The 22,232-nt window shown below is 42.1% G+C and overlaps 2 protein-coding genes and 1 pseudogene across 3 annotated transcripts in view; 1 reads left to right on the top strand and 2 right to left on the bottom strand.

Annotated features, from left to right (window-relative positions):
• The window catches only part of ZNF407 (zinc finger protein 407), a 460,868-nt gene extending 460,680 nt beyond the window's left edge, over positions 1–188 (bottom strand). Inside the window, exon 1 of the mRNA XM_011948924.1 lies at positions 121–188. The gene's annotated coding sequence lies outside the window, so the exon portion shown is untranslated. The remainder of the gene's footprint in view (positions 1–120) is intronic.
• Positions 189–483: 295 nt separating this feature from the next.
• On the top strand, positions 484–1,659 carry LOC105516660 (annotated as a pseudogene). The gene has a single exon (XR_001002525.1). The product of XR_001002525.1 is annotated as an uncharacterized LOC105516660 (transcript).
• Positions 1,660–14,511: 12,852 nt separating this feature from the next.
• CNDP1 (carnosine dipeptidase 1 (metallopeptidase M20 family)) overlaps positions 14,512–22,232 on the bottom strand; it is a 49,326-nt gene continuing 41,605 nt past the window's right edge. The window contains exons 9-12 of the mRNA XM_011948923.1: positions 21,216–21,380; positions 19,350–19,491; positions 15,843–15,990; positions 14,512–15,041 (exon numbers count right to left, since the gene is read on the bottom strand). Of these exons, the coding sequence (XP_011804313.1) occupies positions 14,975–15,041; positions 15,843–15,990; positions 19,350–19,491; positions 21,216–21,380 (522 nt within the window). The 3' untranslated portion in view covers positions 14,512–14,974. The remainder of the gene's footprint in view (positions 15,042–15,842; positions 15,991–19,349; positions 19,492–21,215; positions 21,381–22,232) is intronic.

Raw genomic sequence — 22,232 nt, 5'->3', positions numbered from 1 at the left:
CGGGAATCTGGGCGCCCAGCCGCCCGGCTTCAAGCCCTCAAGCCACCGCCCCCAGGCCCCGCGCTGACGCCGGACGGTCCCCGCCTCCAAACCCCCCGCCCCGGCCAGAGAATAAGTTACCTGTTTGGCGACGGAATCGCTCCTGCTCGCCCCTCTGACTGACTCCTCCGGCTCACCGTCTTCCCTTTGGGAGGAAGAGGCGGGACATCCTGTTTCGCCGTTGAAGGACTTCCGGTGACATCCAGGGCGACTCCGTCGTGGATGCAGCGCCGGATGCCACAGCCGAAAAACAGAATCTTGGAACTGGTTTAGTAAGATCCAGGTCGAGTTCCTTGTTTTTCATCCGAGTGGCTGGCAGGCTTATGTGCTGTCTTGTTTTTAACCCATCAGCTCTTGCCGGAAGCCGCTCGGAGATAAAACAGGAAGTCCCACCCCTCCCTTAGAGAAGGAAAACGGAGAGCCGAAGGAGTCAATCTAAATACGATGAGCACGTCGGGCTCGAAGGCAGGCGCTGTCAGCCCGGGAGGAGCGTCTGGGATTTCTAGAGGGCCCCAGAACGGGTTCTTCCCGGGCCGATCCCGCCTGCTTCCTGCCCTGTCCCTCCACCCGGCTCCCGCCCTCAATAAGGGATCCTGAGGGCGGCGCCGGAAACACTGAGAAGGCCCAGAACGGCGCGGGACCCGAGAGGCCTACGCTGGCAAACGCAGCCCGCTGCCTCTCTGCCGGCTTCCCCGGGACCTGGAGTGCTCTGCTGTCGCTTCTGGCGCTCCGATTTCGAGAAATGACTTTCAGCTGTGCAAGGCGAGAATGCTACTTTAAATGATGAGAAAAATCTCTCGAATGGCTCCCAAAATAAGGTCCTTGTTTCAGAGGCCACAGGAAACCACCAGCCGAACTCTGATACCAAAAAGGAGGCCAAGAAGCGGAATGTGGCTTGGTGGCCGGTTTGGTATTGCCAAACTTTAAGCTTTTATTAAAGCTGAAACACCTTGGCTGTTTAAAACGTTCGACAAGGACTTTTTATGAACGTTAACGGCCCAGCACACGGGCTTGTTAGGAAGAAAAAGGCAGGACATCAGGATGTGGTGGTTAACAGCCCGCCTGCCCCCTTGTGCAGGTCCCTTCATGAACCTCGAGTTGGAGGCCTTTCTTCTGAAACTCAGAATCTAGTAGGGAAGACCTGTGTAGACAAATAAATACATCACAGCTTGTTAAGTGCTGTGACAAAGACGCGGTGAAATACTGCTTCAGGGCATCTGCCTTGCTAAAGAGTTTTGACTATGTTGTAGGCGCAGGGTTAGGGATAGGGTAGGGTTGGACTCTGTAATGGGATGTTATGTGATCAGATTTCCATTTAGAAAGATCATTGGCCAGGCCAGGTGGCTCACGCCTATAATCCCAACACTTTGGGAGGCGGAGACGTTGGATTGCTTGAGGCTAGGATTTTGAGACCAGCCTGGCCAACATGGTGAAACCCCGTCTCTACTAAAAATTTAAAAATTAGCGGGGCGTGGTGGTGCGAGCCTGTAATTCCAGCTACTTGGAGGCTGAGGCGGGAGAATAACTTGAACCCAGTGGCGCAGGCTGCAGTGAGCCGAGATTGCACCACTGCACTCCAGCCTGGGCGACAGATCGAGATTCCATCTCAAAAAAATCATTGTAAGTAATTGGATTTTTTTTTCTTTTTTTTTTTTTGTAATGTTCTGAAGATAGGCTTTCTAGACGGAATCATCACTCAAGGCCAGTTCCAGCACAGTTCAGTTTAAATCAGAATACATTCAAGTGATAATTAGTTACCTTTTTAAATGGTTCATAGAGAACTTTTCATAGACATTATCTGGTTTAATTCCGATTGTAATCCACATAAATTCTCTCATCCACAGTAAGGAACAGTAATTTAGAAGACTCTAATAAACCGTTCCAAGATCACACAGCTAGTAAAAGTGGAACTCAAACTCCAGAGTCAACCTTTTCCATCTATCATGTGGACTCAGTTTAACAGTTATTTTAAAATTCTAGAGAAAAATGTGGAAAACAATTTCCTCACAACAGGTGACCAGCTGCAGATGTTATTTTTATTCCATTAACCAACATTTATTGGGTGCCTGTTATATAAAAGATAAAACTGGGTTCTGCCTTCAAAGAGTTCACTTGAAATTTAAAATTTATTTGAAAATTTAGTACTTCCTACTCTTTTAAGAGCTATTTCAACACTGTTGGTCTTGTATAACAAGGTGATACATTTCTTGACAATGACAGTAGCACAATTCTGTATATGGATTGGGCATTCTGTGATCTTTGGGTGATTTATCTTGCTACCTTTCTTACCTTGGGGATTTAGTTTACATTTATCTTCCTCCCTTGAGCAGTGAAGTAAAATCTAAGTTTATGTTTCAGTTGTATTTTGAGTATTTTGAGATACTAAGACAAGACCCTAAGGAAGTCAGTTTGACCTCATTTCCAACTGAGAGATTCCATTGATCTCATTCAAACTAATTTTCTGATTCTAAGGAAAAAGGGAAGTCTGTTTTTTTCCTGCCTCTCTTTCTTTTTGAATGAATAATGCTTGACATGGACAACACAGACTTGTAGTGAAGACAGAGAGTCCTAGTGATGAAACCACCTTTGCAAAAATTACAACAGAAAATTATGACAGTGAAAGAGATCTGACCTAACCAACTCCATCTTGCTTCTAAACTCCAAGCTGTCCTTGTTCATTTCTGGGCATGGGCAGAACTAACTTTGGGAGGAACTTAGTTTATAGTGTAAGTCTGAAACAAAGATGGTAACAGCCCATTCTGAAAACAAACCCCCTTCTGGCCTGGGGACCAGACTGCCTTTGTAGGACAAACAAATTAGCCACAAGATTAGAAATTAAGGTTTGGGAGTCATGCAGCTGGAGGCCACAAGATTCTAAACCTCCCCAGTTGCTCCTAAGATAACATCGCTATTGTAAAACCCAAGATTGGTGCTTGAGACGTTTTTCAGACCCGCTCTTATGGATCAGCTAGCACCACTCAGATGGATAAACTGGCTCATCTAGTCCTTTAGCCCCCACCCAAGAACACTCAGTGCAAGAGCACAGTTTCAGTTCCCTATGATTTCATGTCACACCAGAGCAGTCAATTCTCCCCACTCCCTGGTCTTCTGCTCCCCAGATTATCCTTTAAAAATCCCAGTCTCTAAATTTTCAGGAGACTACTTTAAGTAATAATAAAACTCTGGTCTCCTGTTTAGCCAGCTCTGTGTGAATTAAACTCTTTATTGCAGTTCCTCTGTCTTGATGAATCCACTGTGTCTGGGCAGCGGGCAAGATGAACCCATTGGGTGGTTACAGTGACACAAGGAGCCCCTGGGGTCAAGACTTGCTCGAAGCCAGCCCCACTCGAGGCCTGTTAACCACAAAAAAAAAAAAAAAAAAAGCATTTTCTTATTTAAGTCTAGTTTTCTTTTACTTGCACCATGAAGCAGCCTAAATGATACAGAAGATTGCCAAATCTACAAGTTACAGTCTTAAGAAAGTTGCAGAGGAAAAACTCAGAACAAAGATTTTCAGTCTTCATAAATTCAAAATGTATGCTTTTATCGTGTCTGAGAAAAGAAAGCAATCAATATATTCACATCTTTTTCTGGGTATATGTGATATTTTTTCCATTGGATAATGAATAGTAAACACTTACAATAGCAAGTTGACAAAATGAGAATGTATAAAATTAAAATATATCAACTATTAAATAAATGCCAGGCATTATGCTACAAACCATATATGCATTATTTCAATTAATCTAACTACTCTAAATAGACACATCATTTGCATTTTACAGATGAGAAAAATGGCGTTCAAAGAAGTGACGTCATGTTCTCTGATTCTGTCTATGTTGGGTACCTGGTGACGATTTCCCTCTGTCTAATACCTTAAACATATGTTCACCTGCATGCTGCTTCTGTTCTGGACCTCTGTGCTGGATATAGTCCCAACAGAGTGGCTTGCTGGGAGGAGGGAGATACTTTTCAGATAAAGCACTAGCACTACATCCTAACAACTTCATACTGAGGCAACATTTTTAAATACACACAAAATGCCTAGGATTCAACTGTTGACAAAAACTAATGTAAGTCTGTTTGTCTCAAAGAAAGCTGTCAGGAACTACAGTTTTATTAACCTAAATGAACACCTGGTTTGATGATGACTATGTAAATGTATTTTTAGCTAATTAATTTATTTCTGCCCATCAGCCAATGAGTTGATAAAGAAAATGTGATATATATACACTATGGAATACTACTCGGCCGTAGAAGGAATGAAGTAATGGCATTGGCAGCAACCTGGATGGAGCTGGAGACCATTATTCTAAGTGAAGTAACTCGAGAATGGAAAACCAAATATTGTATATTCTCACTCATAAGTGGGAGCTAAGCTGTGAGGATGCAAAGGCATAAGAATGACATAGTGGACTCTGGGGACTCGAGGGGTGAGGGATAAAAGACTACACATTGGGTACACTGTGCACTGCTTGGGTGATGAGTGCACCAAAATCTCAGAACTGACCACTGAAGAACTTCCCCATGTAACCAGAAACCACCTGTTCCACAAAAACTATCGAAATAACATTTTTTAAACTTTACTATTTCTGGATAAAATTTACATAGATTTCTCAGAAAAAATATATTTAGAATTGAGGTATCTATTAGAGAACTGAGTTAAATTATTACTACTTAAAAACACAGAAAGTGGTATAGCCACTTTATGAATTTATCAGTTAGCAATGGCTAGGTTATGCTTAGTGGTTTATAACCAAATCTTACTAGTTTATAATAACAAATGTGTATTGTTAATTCCCACTACAAATTTATCATGACATTGCTGGATGCAACACTCCATGTCTCTTTGTGGGACCCAGGCTCATGGGACTTCCGTTATCTGCATTAGAGAGAAAGAGAAGTCAACAAAACATACACTGGTTCTTGAAGCTTTGGCCCAGAAGTAAAATATATCTTCTCTGTTCACATTGCACTGGGCCAGGGAAATTATCTTGGCCACAAGTGACTTCAAAAGGATGGGGAAGTGCAACCTTGGCATTGTCAGAAGAAGTGAAAACATTTGGTGAAGAGCATTAATGACTGTCTTTACAGGAAAAAAACAGAATCAAATAGACATGATTTCTTGTTTCAGTTTCATCATTTCCTACTGTGTTACCTAAACTTTCTGAGCCTCAGTTTCTTATTACTAAAATAGAATAATGATAAAGATGATATTCACTTCAAGGACTTTGTGTTAACTAGAGAAAGAAAAAATTGAAAACTGTAGCAAGTTATGCAAATTAGAAATGTATAATATTACTACTTTGAAAGTGATGGTGAAATGTAGAATAATTGAGAGGATAACGCAAAGCACTTATACCAGGAGGCTTTTAGCTGTACGTAATAGAAATGAACTTCCACTACTTTAATCGATAAAAAAGTGTGTTGGCTCACAAATTTGTCATCCAGACATAAAGGAAGCTTCAGAATTTATTGACTCAGGAGTTGAATGTTAGTATCGAGGACCTAGATTTTTCTCATCTGCACTTCAATTCTCAATGCCCGATTCAACATCAGGCTGTAGTAAGATGGCTAGAGTGATTGCAGGGATAACATCTAGAGAGAAAAAAGAACTCCTTTTCTTATGGTTTTTCTCTTAAGAGAAAAGGAACTTCCCAAAAGCCCCCAGCAAGCATACCTTCACATCCCATGGCCAGAAGTGGCTCACATATGTACCCTGAGCTAAGCACTGCAAACAGGAATGGGATTGCCCGTAGGCCTCGGAGACCACCTGGATCTTGGGAAGGTGTCAGCTCTACCTGTGGCACCTGGCTGAGTGGGAAAGGGATGGAAACATGAATAAAGTAAGAATTAGGAAGGAAAAGGAGAAATGGATCCAGGGTAGGAAGCCAATAGTTGTAGTTATCTCAAACAAATATGATTGATTTCATCTTTATAAATGTGATGACCTAATTTAATACATTCAATCAATGAAGTAAAAGAAAGTGCAAGGACAATATGACATCTGTCTGTCTCTGTTGAGATTTGAGAGATAATACCAAGAACATGTGGTGACCTGGGTCCTCACTGCTACTGTCTTTCTGTACCTGGACGCTTCCTAGCAAGAGACTTCAACTTCAGAACAACGAGGATCCCAACTTGTAACTGCATTACACACACCCCAGCCGCACACATAAGTTGCTTTCTAATTATTCCTCTTTAGGAAATTGTTTGTAGAATATTTATCTATGTATAAATGGAAAAACAGAAAATTAAAATAACAAAAATAAGTAACACCATGTATTGAGTCTACTGCATGCTAGGTGCTGTGCTAAGTGTTCTACATATATTGCCATTGTGCTGCCAACGACTCTGCAATAAAGATGTTCCCATTCCTAGTTTACAGCTAAGGAAACCAAGGCTCAGAGAAATAACATATTTTGCCCAAGATTATCCAACTGGTAAAATCTGGAGTCCGAATTTGAACCAGAGTCCACTCAACACACTTTCATCTCTACACCAGTGCTTTCTGAGTTTGCTGCACATTAGAATCACTTCAGGAACTTAAAAAAAAATTTCCAGGTGATACCCCATAGCAAGAAAATTAGAAAGTCGGGCAGGGGAAGAGGAACCCAGGCATCAGTACTTTTTAAAGTTCCCAGGCAGTTCCAATGTGGAGGAAAGTTTGGGAGCCACTGTGCCATGTTATGTTGCCTCTTCGGCCAGGAATTTAAACCAGAATCTTTTCTTCCAAGGCCAAGAGCAGCGAATGATAGCGTATGAGCTTATGGTATATACTCTCATTCCCAAGTGATCCTCTTCCTCAGGAGTTCTGCTTTAGGGTAACTAATTTCAAGTTTCCCTTTCACTGCATTTCTCACCCATCCAGAGCTAAAAATATTGCAGGAGACTTTTGTCAACAGGAAGAATGGACACCTGAACCATCTCAGAAGAACTTTTGAATTCATGATCAACGGCGTGTTTTCCCTAATTAGGATCAATGATCAATGGTGTGTTTTCCCTAATTAGGATAAAAAAGCAAGAAAAAATATTAAGTTTAATTTTCTTCTTACAAAGTAATCACTCAAACTCACCTGGAATTTAGAGAGCATTTAATTTCTGGCCTCATTTTTTTTTTGCTTTGTAATTTTTATTTTAATGTAATTTTGGACTTACCATAAAACTTATTAAAAGGACAAAGAACTTCCATGTACCCCTCACCCAGATTCTATAATTATTCACATTTTACCATATTTTATGGTTTATGCATATTTTTTGTGAACCACCACAATGCAATTATCAAAATCAGGTTAGAATACTTCTCTCTAATAATCAGACCTTACTCATATTTTTGCACGCATTTTTTTGTCTTGTTCCCCTGTACTTTTTACAAATAACCTCCAAAAAGGTTTATAGCTGAAAGTTATAAAGCATAAAGTGAATAGTAAAATGAGAAGCCTTAATTCAACTGTTATTAATTATATTAAGTGTTAGTGACCAAGCATTCTATTTAAAAGGAAGAGATTACCAGAATGGATTAAGAGGCAAATCTTAGCTATCTGCCATCTATAAGATGTTTGTTAAATTAAAAGATATATTTAAATGTCTTCTGGCCTCTATTTGCTTCTAATAAGCAATTAGAGGCCATTCAGATCTTTGCTTGCCATTATGTTTCCTTATATGTCATTTGTCATTTTTGCTGTCTGCTTTAAAGAATTTCTTTATTTTTGGTTTTCCGTAATTTGTGATATGAGTAGACACGATTTTCATCTGATTTTTCCTGCTCAGCACTTTCTGACCTTTAGAAATCTGTAAGTATATGTCTTTCACAAAATGTGGAAGTTTGGGACCATTATTTCTCCAAATAATTTATTTTACTCTGTTTCTCTTGGTTTCCAATTAAATATGTCACACCTTTTGATATTATACACAGCTCACCAAACCTCTGTCCTCTTTTTCCATTATTTTTTCTCTGACCTTCAGGTTGATAAGTTCTGTTGATCTATTTCCCATGTTCCCTGATTCTTTCTTCTGTCACATCCACCCTTCTGTTAAAATCATCTCGTGATTTATTTCAGATATTATATTTTTAAGTTCTCAAATTTTATTTTTTTCCTTATAATTTCTGTTTCTGATGAGATTTCCTATTTGCTTATTTATTACAGATGCATTTTCCTTTATGTCTTTAAGCACAGTTATAATAGCTACTTTGAAATTTTGTCTGCTGATTCGAATATCTGGAGTATCTTGAGGTTAATTCTCATTAATTTTCCCATTTATTTTTATTATGACTCATGTTTTCTTATTTCTTAAATGTCTAGTAATCTTGTGGTTGTATCCTAGACATTTGAGAAATACACTGCAGAGATTCCTGATTCTATTATGTTCCTCTGACAAGCATTAGAGCGTTTTTTGTTTCTTTGTTTTAACAGGTAGTTCCTTTGGCTGTATTCATACTCCAAACATTTTCTCTCCTTTCATGGGGAGCAACTAAAATCTCATATAGTTCTTTAGCCTTTGCTGAAAGGATTGAATCTGCCTCACACATGCATAGGTCAGAGATCAACCAGTGATTTAGGCAGAGTATGCTGAATTTGTTGCTTTTTCTCTGTTGATCTCTCCTTTTCAGAGCCCTCTGCCCTTACTTTTACCTGCTAAAGTATCCCTGAACTCTGCCTTCTGGGACTGAAAGTGGGATTTTAAATAAACTATAGATGGCTTCCTTTATTTGGTTATTATTACTTAAAATTTGAAGGAAGCGTTGGTCATTTTTGGTGACTGGTCATTTTTGATGACTAATTTAAGTGTCATTTAAACTTTAATTTCCTTTAAATTAACATTTTTTGTCATTCCATTCAAATGCCTACTTACAATGGCAATAAGAATATGCTATGAACACTTAACCTCCCACACTAGAATTTTAAATCTGAGTTCTTTTCGAATGCTGTTTTGGTGAATTTCAGTGTGGGAGGTGAGATGATTTAAAGCTTTAGATTTTCTGTTAAAGGCATAATTTATCTGACATCTTTTTTCATCCTGCATAAAGAATAACACTAGAATAATGTTTTTAAATAACGTGTCCACATAATGACATTTTTTTCTTTTCAATTCTATCCAAACTAAAATAGCTCCGAAGTATTTACTTATCATAACTGTTAAGAAATTATACTTGCCAGGCGTGGTGGCTCATGCTTGTAATTCCAGCACTTCGGGAGGTCGAGATGGGTGACCTCCACTTGAGGTCAGGAGTTTGAGACCAGCCTGGCCAGCATGGTAAAACCCCATATCTACTAAAAATACAAAAAAGTAGCTGGGTGTAGTGGTGGGCGCCTGTAATCCCAGCTACTCGGGAGGCTGAGCCAGGAGAATCACTTGAACCTGGGAGGTGGAGGTTGAGGTGAACCAAGATCACACCATTGCTCTCCAGCCTGGGCAACAAGAGTGAAACTCAAGAAAGAAAGAGAGAGAGAGAAAGGAAGGAAGGAAAAGGAAAAGGAAAGGAAAGGAAGAGGAGGAGGAAGGGGAAGAAGAAGAAAAGAAGAGAAGATAAATTATACTTATTACACCTGCCATCACTTCTACGTCATGCTGGGAATTAAAAAGAATGCATCATTTTATTGCTTCAGAAAATCTCCTGCATTCTTGTCTTTGTGTTTTATCAATTTATTAGGGCTTTGGACAGCTGAGCAAAGTATAGAACATATCCAACCCAACCTCTGCCTTACAAGAACTTAATTCTTAAAGAAGAAAGTTTTCTCAACATGGTAAAGAGGAAGATGAGCTTTCTTACTTGTTAAGTGCTCTGCAATATAGAATGTAGATGTTACATAGTTGGTCAGTGGAAGAGCAGAAGGAATACGTGCTACTGTTAGGACTTGGTTTAAGTTTTTCTGCGTTATGAAAGGCAGTAGTATTACAGATCATTAACATAGTTATGCTAGATCTAACCATTGTACATTAAGATAGAAACAAGTATTTTATTTTGTCTTGTATAATCAAGACCTCAAATCATGATTTTTTAGCCATTACCTGTACAATTAATATTCAAACTTGATGTGAAAAATAACATTAAAAATAACAGATAACACAATTCATTTAAAAGTAGACATTTAAAATAGTATAGTACTTTTTTTTTTTCTTTTTTTAAGAGACAGGATCTCCCTATGTTGCCCAGGCTGGTCTCAAAACTCCTGGGATCCTCCTGCCTCTGCTTCCCAAAGTGCTAGGATTACAGGCATGATCCACCACGCCCAGCCATTAAAATAGTATAGTATACTATCTACTAAACTAGATTGTGTTTAAAAGTCATTTGGCCCTCTCATGAAACAGTGAGTTTGGGGATTTGTTTTTAAGTGAAGACAGATATCTGTAGAAGTGAGAAGCCAGATAAAATAGCATTTGTTTTCTTTGGTGAGCTTTCTCCTTACTCTGCTGCTTCTAAGAACTTTGTTGAGCATGCCTTAAGGGTCAGGTGCTGGGCTTCGTAATCTCCTCAGCTTAACTTCTTGTCACCTGCAGGAATGGCAGATCAGTGTCATCTAACTCTGGCTTCTGATTGCTCAAGAGGAATCGTGTGTGTGTGTGTGTGTGTGTGTGAAATATTCCAGTTTGGGAATGTTGGCTGCCCATTCAAAAGTGCTTAGGACATCGTGAAAGCCACATCAGCAGGGGTGAGGGAGCCAGTGTAGAGCTCTTGGGCTTCTGGTTTGTGGCCTCTGAATGAAGTTGTGGCCCCTGGTAAGATACAAGCACTGCTGGGAAGCCTAACACATTGAACAGTTATTAGCTATTGACATCTCTGCATGGCTTGTTTTCTGTGCTTCTCCCCAGCACTAGCTGCTCCAGGAAGGTTTCAAACTAGGAACAATGTGAAGTGGAGAGCATAAAGACAAGAGAAGTCCAGGAAGGGTATAGCACACCTGGTAGGGAAGACCCCAAAAATCTCAGCTGCAGAGTCAAGAGGAAGATGTTAGCAATCATACTGATCACCTAATGTGTGCAGCACACCCCACTGGATGCCTGAAATGCAGAGATTAGTAGGACATGGTCTCTGATATTATAGAGCTTGAAGTTTAATAGGAGGGAGAGAGATGCACAGAAATCATGAGTGTGCGTTGCAGCATGAGAATGGATGATATAAATGTTGAAATCATTCATTTCAGCATTTAAAATGTTTCCTGATGACATGCAGTATGCCTGGAACTTTCAAGACACCACGATAGACAAAACAGACATAATCTCTGCCTGTAAAGATGTTACCGTCTAGCAGGAGAGCTGGCAGTTTTTAAATTGTAGAAATACAATCATGCATCACTTAATAGGGATACTGAGAAATGTGTCCCTGGACATCTTCAGCCACCCTAGAGTGTACCCACACAAGCCTAGATGGCGTAGCCTACTACACACCTAGGCGGTATGATGTGGCCTATTGTTCCTAGGCTGTAAACCTGTGCAGTGTGTTACTGTACTGAATGTTATAGGCAGTTACAACACAGTAGTAAGTATCTATGTATGTAAACACAGAAGAAGGTACAGTAACAATATGGTATTGTAATCTTATGGGACCACTGTCATATATGTTTGTTGCTGGCCAAATTGTCAGTATGTGGTACATGACTATGTATTTAACGACAATGATAATAAATGCTACAAAGAACTATGGAGACTATGGTAGCATAATAGGGACACCTCACTTACTCATGAGGAGTAAGAAAAAGCTCCCCTGAAAAGTTACAACTAAACCAAGATTTGAAGAATAATGTGGAGGGAGGGGTATTAGCGAGACCAAGGGGGTTGTAAGGGTGTTGCCGGAGGAGGGAGAGACTCTGAGAAGGTTCTGAGGCAGGGAAGCTCTTAGATGTTTGCAAAACTGGGAGAATGTGAAGGATCGGGTTGTCAGGGCATATCTAGTGACAGCAGAGCGAGCCAGAAGAGTAAGCAGAGAGCAAGTTGTGCAGGACTTGTAGACCTTCTTGGGATGTCTAACTTCATCCTCAGACCATATCGCCAGTTGAGAGCTTTAAGCAGGGTGAGCGGGACAAGCCGACTGCAGCGTGGCACATACAGTGAGAGGGGTTGTCGTGTAGGCAGAGGCTGGTTAGGGGCTTCTGCAATAACCCAGCAAAAGTTAAGAGTGTTGGCTTATGAGCTATGTGAGTTGACAGTAGAACTAGAAGGAAGTGGTGGCTTTTGAGAAACGGGCTGGACTGGCCTTGATACTGAATTGGATTGGAAAGAGAGGGAAGTGTGGAAGACAGTGCAGGGCTCTGCTATCAACTAGCCGATGGTCCACTTACCAAGGTAGGGAGCACCAGAGGGGAAACAGGCTCGGAGAATGGATGGAAGTTTTCATACTAGGTGAGTAGTTTCAGATGGGAAATGGGCAGGAAGATGTGTGGGCCTGGTTCTCAGAAGAGGGGGCTGGGCTGGGAGTCATGGGCATCTGGCGAGTACAAAGGCCAAGGAGTCCCCAGCATGAATGTGAACAGTGAGAAGTGGCCGGGAGCAAGCCCTCAGGAGAGCCTTCGCTCACTCCCTTCTCCCAGCAGCAAGTGCAAAGGACAGTGTCACTGACCAGGACTCTCGTGCTGTCTGGCGCACAATCACCAAAGTTTCCAGGCCAGTACGTTTTATTTTTATTAATACAACAGAAAGCCAGAAACATTCCCAGCTTCATTGTTTTCCAGAAGAGCACCTACCAAACCCAAATGATATTCCTAACCCCTAAACCTCATCACAATAGTTACGCTTTAATACACTACAGCTACTAACAAAGCCGGATACGTTGCCCTCCTCCAATACAGTAAAGTCCCCCCCGAAGGGCATGTCACAATGTACCCCCAACTATACTGGGTGATCGTTTTTGTCCATGTGCATATATTTCGTCATTAAAATGTTAAAAAACAAATATTTCGATTTCTCTCTGCCTTAACTTTTTTGCCTCCGTATAACTGGTTAATATGCCTGAATAATTAACAACTGAGTAGCTTTCTCTTATCCCTTTGAGTATAAGGAACTTGGAATATACTCCTCTCTGACTCCCACATCAGGGTAGGTTAACCTCAGGGCTCAGACTTGAGTGGAAAACCAGGAGGGAAGAGCTGGGGCGACCCATGCTGCCCTGGGTGACAGAAAAACATGGACTCTGAACTCTGGCAATCCAGGGTTGGAATATCCTAGATTTTACAACCTCCACAACTATTCATTCTCCTCCCCTTCTCTCCTGGCAGCAACGTAATAATTAACTGAGACACTGCTGGTCTCAGAAAGATTCAGCAGGAATGAAGATCAGCGAATACATCATGTTGTTCGGTGACTTCTTAAATCTTATGGTACATTAGTCAGAAATGCTTACAGTGTATTTTATAATAAACTTTTGTTAAAGGACTAACATGACGACTCTAAATCTCTTGCACTGTTAGTCCTTAGCTGCAATGCCAAATACATCAGGTAGATTCAACAGAATCGAGAAACACCACGAAACCCTGCATAATTAGATGAACACAAACTACACTTAATAGCACAAAATACCAAACACCTGCCGCTGTTCTGTAAAGAGGACTTGATATTCTATAGAACTGGAGATGTGGTGGCTTGAAGCCTCCTGCTTCCAAAGCAAACACTAACTGGAATCTTTCACAAATACCCACAACTAGGTTGAGCCCTCAGTTGGGTCCACTTCTGTGACTAGAATCAAGGTGAACGGAATCACTGACTGCCTGCTCCAGTCCTTTTAAAGGTGGTACAGCACGTTTTTAAACTGACATCTCAAGAACCAACAGAGTGATGTAAAAAAGTTGGACGCAAATATGTTTTGCTTTGTTTTTATTTGGAGTCGTAATAGAAAAAATGTTAATAAGCCCCTAAATTATTCTCCATTAATGTGATTTAAATCATAAACTCATATTGATTTGTTTATATACACTCAACTGTAGAAAAATGACTTTTTTTTGTTGTTGTTTATACCATCAAATCCAATCAAGCCAAACAAGATGGTTAACTAAAATGATTAATGAATGCAGCATTAGCTGATGGCTTTAAATTTAGCATGTGTTACTGATGTCAGGGTTGATTAGTTCTCTATCTAAAACTGATGCTATTAAAAGCTTTGAGCAATTTAGATGTTGTCATTGAGGAAAATTTCAATGCAGTGAGAGAAATTCTATCAGGATTAATTCTGCTATGGTGCAGCATGTGCACAGATGTTGGAGAGTGAGAGAGTGGGCCTTTTCTAATGGGACAGGAAGAAGGAACAGGAGGCAGAGAAGCTGACAAGGTGGCATCAATCTCAGGAAAGGTAAAGAAGCTTGGAATAAAAAAAAATACTCATCTTTGCACAAGGACTCCCAAATGGCATACGGGTATGAATATTGATCATTTCAGCTTCAGAACTTTTCAAGAAGTGGGAAAAAATAAATGAAGGGGAGGCAAGAGGTTAATATAGTACCATGCTTTAGTAACTCCTCTGAAGATGAATCCATGGGGAAATCATTGTAGTCAGTGGTGGAGACCAACATTTTTATTAATAAGATAAAAGGAAAGAGTGGTAAAGCAAAGGCGATCATTGGATGGAATGATTATGTGTCATGAGCACCTGAGGACCTAGAAAGCAAACCGGAGTGATTATGCCAATCAAATTGCAAGGTCGGAGACATGCTAAAAGGTTAGAACGAATCCAATCCTGGGGCTGTTGCACGGGACCTGGGGAAATCAAGCTGCTGCAAGTAGCTGTGACTTGAGGAAGGTGTGCTGTGGGGGACCTTAAACCATTTCCAACATCTGTGCCTTTGAAATATTTCATTATTGATCCAGATATCCCAAGACATTTTAAATGGAAGGGAAAATGTACTATACTAGACCCAAATTCTCTGGATATTTAGATTCCATCCATGACTAGGGATGTGGGGGAGGTGAATCTGTCAGTGGATCAGATCAGACTAGAAGGTTCTTGTGATTAATGCAGCTGGGCCATCTCTAAGAAAAAGGCAGCAAATAATTTGGTTCCCTCTATGTAGTTCCACCTAAGAAGAGGAAAAACAAAGAGAAATTTTGTTACAATTTCCATTCAAATGAAAGAGGAAAAATATTCTGTCATTTAGACAGGAAGATTTGATGTTATAAATTCCATCTAAATTATTTAACATACTTCTGAGATCCCAGTATGAAAGGCACTTAGTAAGTTCTATGTGAAAAATGCATTATTATTATTAAGAAGATGAGAATCAGTCCTAGACTCAAATCTAAAAGTCAATTTTGCTTGATTTCTTATCACCGACATGACATGGATATCAGGGTCAAACAATTTCTTGTTTCTCACTAGTCTGGGAGGCTTAGGAGAGCTTGTAGTATCTGCCAGTAGCGCATACAGCAAACATTCCTAAATAGCCTTTTTTGTTATGCACTTAACATTTGTGTTTCCTCAGAGTTCTGTGTTGAAGCCCTAACCCCTTAGTGTGTCTGTATTTGGAGACAGGGCCTGGAGGAGATGATAAAGGTTAAATGAGGTCAAAATGGGGGTCCTAATCCAGTGGGGCTGGTGCCCCTATAAAATGAGAACGAGACACCAGAGCCACCTAACCCACCATGTGAGCACAGGGACAGCCAGGAAGACAGCCGGCACCTACCAGGAACCAAATGAGCTGGCACCCCATCTAGGGCATCCAGGCTTCAGGACTGTGAGGAATCAATGTCTGTTGTTTAAGCCCCCCGTCTATATGATTTTCCATTCTCGCATAAATTGAACAGGAGGTCACCCATGTGTAGACCCGGGTGTGTGCAGTAAAGGAAGAAGAGAGAGGCAGATTGCACAGGCATCAACTGACCTGTTGATTTTCTCATTCTGTGAGTGTTCTCCATCATCAACAGCTCCCAGCGGAATTAGCACCACACTCTTGTGGACAATCTCCTGAAACATTTTGGTAATTGGAATGGTGGATCCATCCCGGATCATATCTGGTTCTGTTCCAAACACTGAAACAGGAAAAGAAGGCATTTGAATAGGGTAAGGACAAGACCACCCCCAGTAAGCTCCTCAAGGGCAGTGCCTCCTTTGCCTTCCTCTCTCTTTTTCCTTGTTAATCTTTCTTTTTTTACAATTAGATTTGGTGCCTGGGGTAAGGAAGCCCCTTGATATCATGCAATTATATTCTAAGATAGACGCTAGAGTCAAGAAGAAAACTATGGATGTCTTCTTCACAATTACCTACTTTAAAAAAGATTTTAGAGCCGGGTGTGGTGGCTCACGCCTGTAATCCCAGCACTTTGGGAAGCTGAGGTGTGCGGATCACTTGAGGTCAGGAGTTTGAGACCAGCCTGGCCAACATGGTGAAACCCTGTCTCTACTAAAAATACAAAAATTAGTGGGGCATGGTCGCACATGCCTGTAATCCCAGCTACTCGGGAGGCTGAGGCAGGAGAATCGCTTGAACGTGGGAGATGGAGGTTGCAATGAGCCGAGATCCTGCAACTGCACTCAGGCCCAGGTGACAGAGCGAGACTCTGTCTCTAAATAAATAAATAAATAAAATTGTAAATAAGAATTTTATTTTGAACTAATTTTAGAAAAGTTTAGCATTTAGAAAAGTTGCAAAAATAGTACAGAGAGAGCTCCCATCTATCTCTTACTCTGCTTTCCCTAATGTGAACGTCTTATGCAACTATTGCAAAATGATCAAAACAAGGAAACTGACAATGGTTCAATGTTGTTAACTCCACTCCAGACTTTCGATTTCACCCGTCTTTCCCTTTTTCCATTCCAGGATCTGATCCAGAATCCACACTGCATTTTTATTATTGCTTCTTAGTTTCTTGCATGCTGTGGACGTTTCTCAGTATTTCGTTGTCTTTCATGACCTTGACCATCTTGAAGCTTATCAGTTGGTAGTTTTGTAAAATATCCCTCATTCTGGGTTTGTCTGATGTTATCTTGTGATTGCAAGAGGTCATGCATGTTTGGCACAACACAAGACAATGTGCCTACCTTTATTGTTTCTTCATGAATTAAATATTATGGAAGTGGGACTTCTTTGGATTTTTTGGTGACAGATATGCCAATAGCTGTACTATCACTCAAATGTCACAATGTGTCTGGCAATTTTCAAAGTATTGCACAAAACAGTTTTAACTGCCATCCTAGGTTTTAGAAAGAGATTATTTCAAACCTTCTAGCTTAGAGGACATGCTGCCAGTGATGCAGTGGGATGAAAAATGAAACAAAGAAACCAGAGAGAACATGTCCCCTCTTCTTTACTCACACAGCAAGAGGTGGATGTGAATCGAAGTCATGTACCTTGTTAGTAGAACGAGTTTAGCACACAAGCAGACCGAAAGGTGTCTTATACATTCCTGAAAGGCTATTTCAGATTTATTTATTGTTGTCAGCTGGGGTATTTCAAACACACACCTCTCTTCAGCTGCCATTACATTTCTTCAATCCTAAAGTTTACTGGCAAAATACCTGCTCAGGTTGGGGGCAGCAGGAATGGTGATGGAAAGAAGCATGGCTCCCTGTCTTGGACTTGTTCTCTAGTTTTCTCTGTCTGTGTCCCTTGTACTGAGAAGCCCAAGAGAGCAAGTTAGTGCTTCAAGGAGATCTGGGCTTCCCTTTCCGGCTTTGCCACCATTAGCCAATGTGACCTCAGGTATCATCTGTAATAGGATGCCATGGGTCTACCAAAATGCATGCCACTGCTTTTCCACCTAGCTTTTGGAGGGACCTAGAACTCCCTGCTTTGGGAAGCGCCCCCATTCTGCTATTGTTGGCAGGGTCCCCCTCCTGGTGCAGAAGCCAAAGAGACTGGGTGTCCCTGCTCCCTGATGCACAACCAGCACCCAAGTACACGCCCTCTGTCAGCCCAGCACATGGCTCTACCCAGGACCTTGAAATGTGTGGAATTAAACAGGCACCACCAAAGAAGTTCGAAATGGAGCTGTGCTGCCTTCTGGGGAAGCGATGCGGCATTGTGAAGAGACCACTGGCTTTAGGGTCAGACACACTGGAATTGGGTTTCTCGTGTGTTTTGCAATTGTATACAGCAAGCTCATCTCCAGGAAGCTCCTGTGGAATCTCCTTGGCCTGCCTGGGGCTGTGTCCTCCTGGGTAATGCCATGCTTGCATCAGCAGGCAGTCCACCCATGGCACTAGCGAGAACCAGACCATGCACTAGCTAAAAATTTAACACCCAAACCCGCAGGAGCAAGGGCCCATGGTTAAAAATTCTCAGGGGAGACCTTGTGTCCATCCAAAGTCCAAGCAAAGGCAGTCAAGCTTACGCACACACGCAGGAGAAGAGTGGCAGTCAAGCTTCCGCACACACGCAGGATAGGTGTGGCAGTCAAGCTTACGCACACACGCAGGATAGGTGTGGCAGTCAAGCTTACACACACGCAGGATAGGTGTGGCTTTCCGGGGATGCCCTGCCTGCGTATAGTGGGTCTTCTTTTCAACTTCCTGCCTCACTCTGGCCCAAGGCCATTAAAGTTCCAGTCTCTTTGTGACCAGGAAGAGCAGATCCCTGCAGGCCAGCCCAGGGTCTGCTTATTCACTCCCCTAGAGTTTAGCTTCTTCATTTTCAATCCTAAAGGATTTCCTCTGATGTCATACAAGCTAAGCTGTGTTTTTTTGTTTTTCGTTTTTGAGACAGGGTCTCACTCTGTCCCCTAGGCTGGAGTGCAGTGGCATGATCACAGCTTGCTGCAGCCTCAACCTCCTGGGCTCAAGCCATCCTTCTGCCTCAGCCTCCTGAGTAGCTGGCACTACAGGCGCGTGCCACCACGCCCAGCTAATTTTTATATTTTTTGTAGAGATGGGGGGGTCTCACCTTATTGCCCAGGCTGGTCTCGAACTCCTGAGCTCAAGTGATCCTCCTGCCTCTGCCTCCCAAACTGCTCGGATTATAAGATTGAGCCATCACACCTGGCCTAATCTGTGTTTTGAAAGGATGTCTTTACATGTTGGCCAACATTTCTATGAGTTTTGTATCAGGGGGTTTGAAGGTTTTCTAGTGCATCATTTTCCCCAAAATTCAGGTCTCCAGACTTAAATTTGAACACAGGTTTTGCCACTTGGGAGCTGGGCACCCTTTGGCAAAATAGTTCATGTCTGTAAACCTGCATGTATTCCTCTGTTAGATGGGGAAGGCCACTGGGAGGATGACTTGAGATGGCATGTATAGCGTGCCCTGCACATGACATGCATGCAGCAATGTCCTCTATATTAAAAGAAGAGTTGATTTCTGAGTTTTAAAAGTGTCTGCTTTACCCACAGTCCCACGGGTACCACCCCTGAGTCCCAGTGCAGATTGGCCAGTCAGAAGATCTTAAGGTCCCACCTGTTCTGATGGCTCTTTTTGCTGCGAGATATTGGGTGTCGTTAATATTTGCGATCCATGGGTGTAGTCCTAGAGTCATGGAAACAACCATCTTGTTGGAACTATTTCTTTTGGAGAACACATCTTCAAGATGCCGTGTCACCTAAAAGGTGACGTTTTCAATAATAAGAGAAAGGGTCAGGTTATTCTCTCATACAGTGAATATAGTCTTCCATCAAGAAACTCATTAATACAGTTAATATAGTCTCTTCCATCAAGAAACTGAAGGCCTTAACCTGACACCTCCAAGTGTTGTGATTTTTCCTTCGCTCTGCCAGGGGGCAAGAGTGAGATTCTTCTTCAGTGCAGAGACCAGGAAACCCTGGGCTGCACCCAGAGGGAGATTCCCCTCTATCCTCCTCCCTGCAATCCTGGCCCCAGCCCACCCCCTTCCAACCACAGCGTCTCACACACGGAGGTGCTGGAGCATTGCCTGTTGAAAGTGATGAAGCCTAACACAGCAGGTCTTCTCTTTTGAATCATCCTCTTTTAGGACTCCTCAGTACCCTCTGAGTGATTTGGGAGCATTAAGCATTTGGAAATTTCCAAGACGTGGGAGCAACTCCAGGCTCAACTATGGAGGAGGCTCATTTCAGCCTCGTTCTCTCCCCTCCCACTCTTTTCTCATTATTACTGTGGAGAGCCTCCCAGGAAGGTGCCATACTCAAATTTCTTCCATTAATTACTTCAACACACATTTATAGAACATGTGTCATGTCCCAGAGACTGTTCTAGGTGCTGTGGATACAGCTGTGAATAAGACAAGGAAGGCCCTGCCCTCATGGAGTTTATATGTCATGAGAAAAAGGGGTAGCACCTCCAAAAAGAAGGAAGGGGAGGGAGGGAGGGAGGGAGAGATAAAAGGAAAGGGAAGGGAGGGGGAGGGGATGGAGAGGGGAGGGGATTGGGGAAAGGAGAAGGAAGGATGGAAGGAGGGCAGGAGGAAGGGACAGGAGGGAAGAAAAAGGAAAGGGGAGGAGAGGGAAGGGAAAAGGGAGGAAGGAGAGAGGGCAGGAGAGAGGCAGGGAAGGAAGGAAGGAGGGAGGGAGGGAAGGGAGGAGGGGAGGAGGCAGGGAGGGAGAAAGAGAGACTATTTTAGAATGTAATTAGTGCTAACAAGACAATAAAGAGGGATAATGGAATGGAGAAAGACTGACGGTTGGGATAAGTATTTCTTTAGTTCATTCATTCAAGAGCCTACTTTCTGTTAAACTAACTTGAGGCAAATTGATGATTGGTTGGTAATTGGACACGTAACTCCTTCCAGAAAACATTTTCCTTAAAATGACTGCTTCCAAAGTGTTAATTTCAGACATCATGAAGATCTAATGATTGAAGCCTGAGACCTTCTGCCTCTGTCCAAGCATAGGCAGGTCCCTACTCCATCTATGTGTAAACCAATCTTGCTTTTATATCTACCATCTAACTTTCAAATTTTCCTAGCACTCTAGCTTCAAATGGTTATTTACCTGACTGCTGTAATTGCATATACTTGAGGAAAAAGATTGGGTTCTTTTTGTTTTTTTTAAGAGACAGTGTCTCGCTCTGTCACCCAGGCTGGAGTGTAGTGGTGCAATCATAGCTCACTGCAGCCTTGAATTCCTGGGCTCAAAGGATCCTCTAGCCTTGGCCTCTCAAATCCCTTGGCCAGGATTACAGGCACAAGTCACTGCACTGGGCAATACTGGTTTCTTGACGTTTGTTCCACTCCTCTTGTATTAGAAAAAAATGATACTCCAGTGGTAGCAACCTCACTGCTCACTAAACAGTGATATGCAGGATTAAGAAACCATGTTACTAGGCAGAATGACAATAAGCATTTGTTACCTGTTTTTCCACCACAGACACATTCATGTGAGGGACTAGACGGATGGAAAATTTTCCTATAACTTGGCCAGGTATGACTGTTTTAGCTCCAGGCTCATCAAACGCACCCTCGATCCCATGAATAGAAAGAGATGGGTACCTCCAGAGGTGCATTAGAATCTCCTCCTATATTAAAATAAAATTATCCAAAGCATGCTTAATTAGACCCCAGTGGAGCTGGGTTGCTTGTGTTACCACTGTCTGTCTCTCTGAGACACCATTCAGGACACGTTAACTGTCACCTTACTCAGCTGTGTCTGACGCAAGGACTTTTCCCTCAGGACACAAACTCTCTGCTGTCTTCAGATGCCTTTGCCTACCCAAGATGCTCCCCACTGATGAGTGCCCCTCTTTGCCCAAGACTTGCAGTTTTCAGTGCACAAAAGGCAAAGGGGTCCTTTCAGATGAGATCGGGCATGTTCAGGGTGGAATGGCCATAGACAAATGGGCCCCTTCAGAAATGTGAGTTCAATTATAAATTTCTAACCTCAATCATTACAATAATAACATGTAATGAAAGAATTTTCTTATTCAGAAGACATCAAAGAACTCTCCACATGTTTGAGCCAGTTTTCTTTCTTCTTCTGGCCATCCTCGAGCTGGTCTGCAGGAAGACGCCTGCTTCGTCATAATTCACTCTACTGCTTCTTTTCAGCTTGCTGTTCCCCCTCTTGGCCCCTTCCCCAGGAACCAGCCCTGCTACCAAACACCTTGTCAGGCAAGCATGCTGCCCAGAAAGAGAAGGAGGAGAAAAGCAAAACAATTCTAAATTTGCCAGTAAGGAATGTTTTCGGCTTTGTGTTTACTTAGTCCACTGAGGCAATGATGTATTCACTTACAGATTAGACCCTAAGGCTCTTGGTTTTGTCTGGAAAAATGAACAGTTACAGGTCTTGGAGCTGGAATCATCTCAGACTTTTCTTGGTCTTCGAAAAGGTAAGAAGTCCAGCTCACCGGCTGAAGGCTGGCGTGGGATTT

This window comes from Colobus angolensis, unplaced genomic scaffold (assembly GCF_000951035.1).
Source record: "Colobus angolensis palliatus isolate OR3802 unplaced genomic scaffold, Cang.pa_1.0 Scaffold287, whole genome shotgun sequence".
Classification (NCBI taxonomy): Eukaryota; Metazoa; Chordata; class Mammalia; order Primates; family Cercopithecidae; genus Colobus; species Colobus angolensis.
Note: the sequence above shows the minus strand (reverse complement) of the source record. Positions and strands in the feature narration are given on the sequence as shown.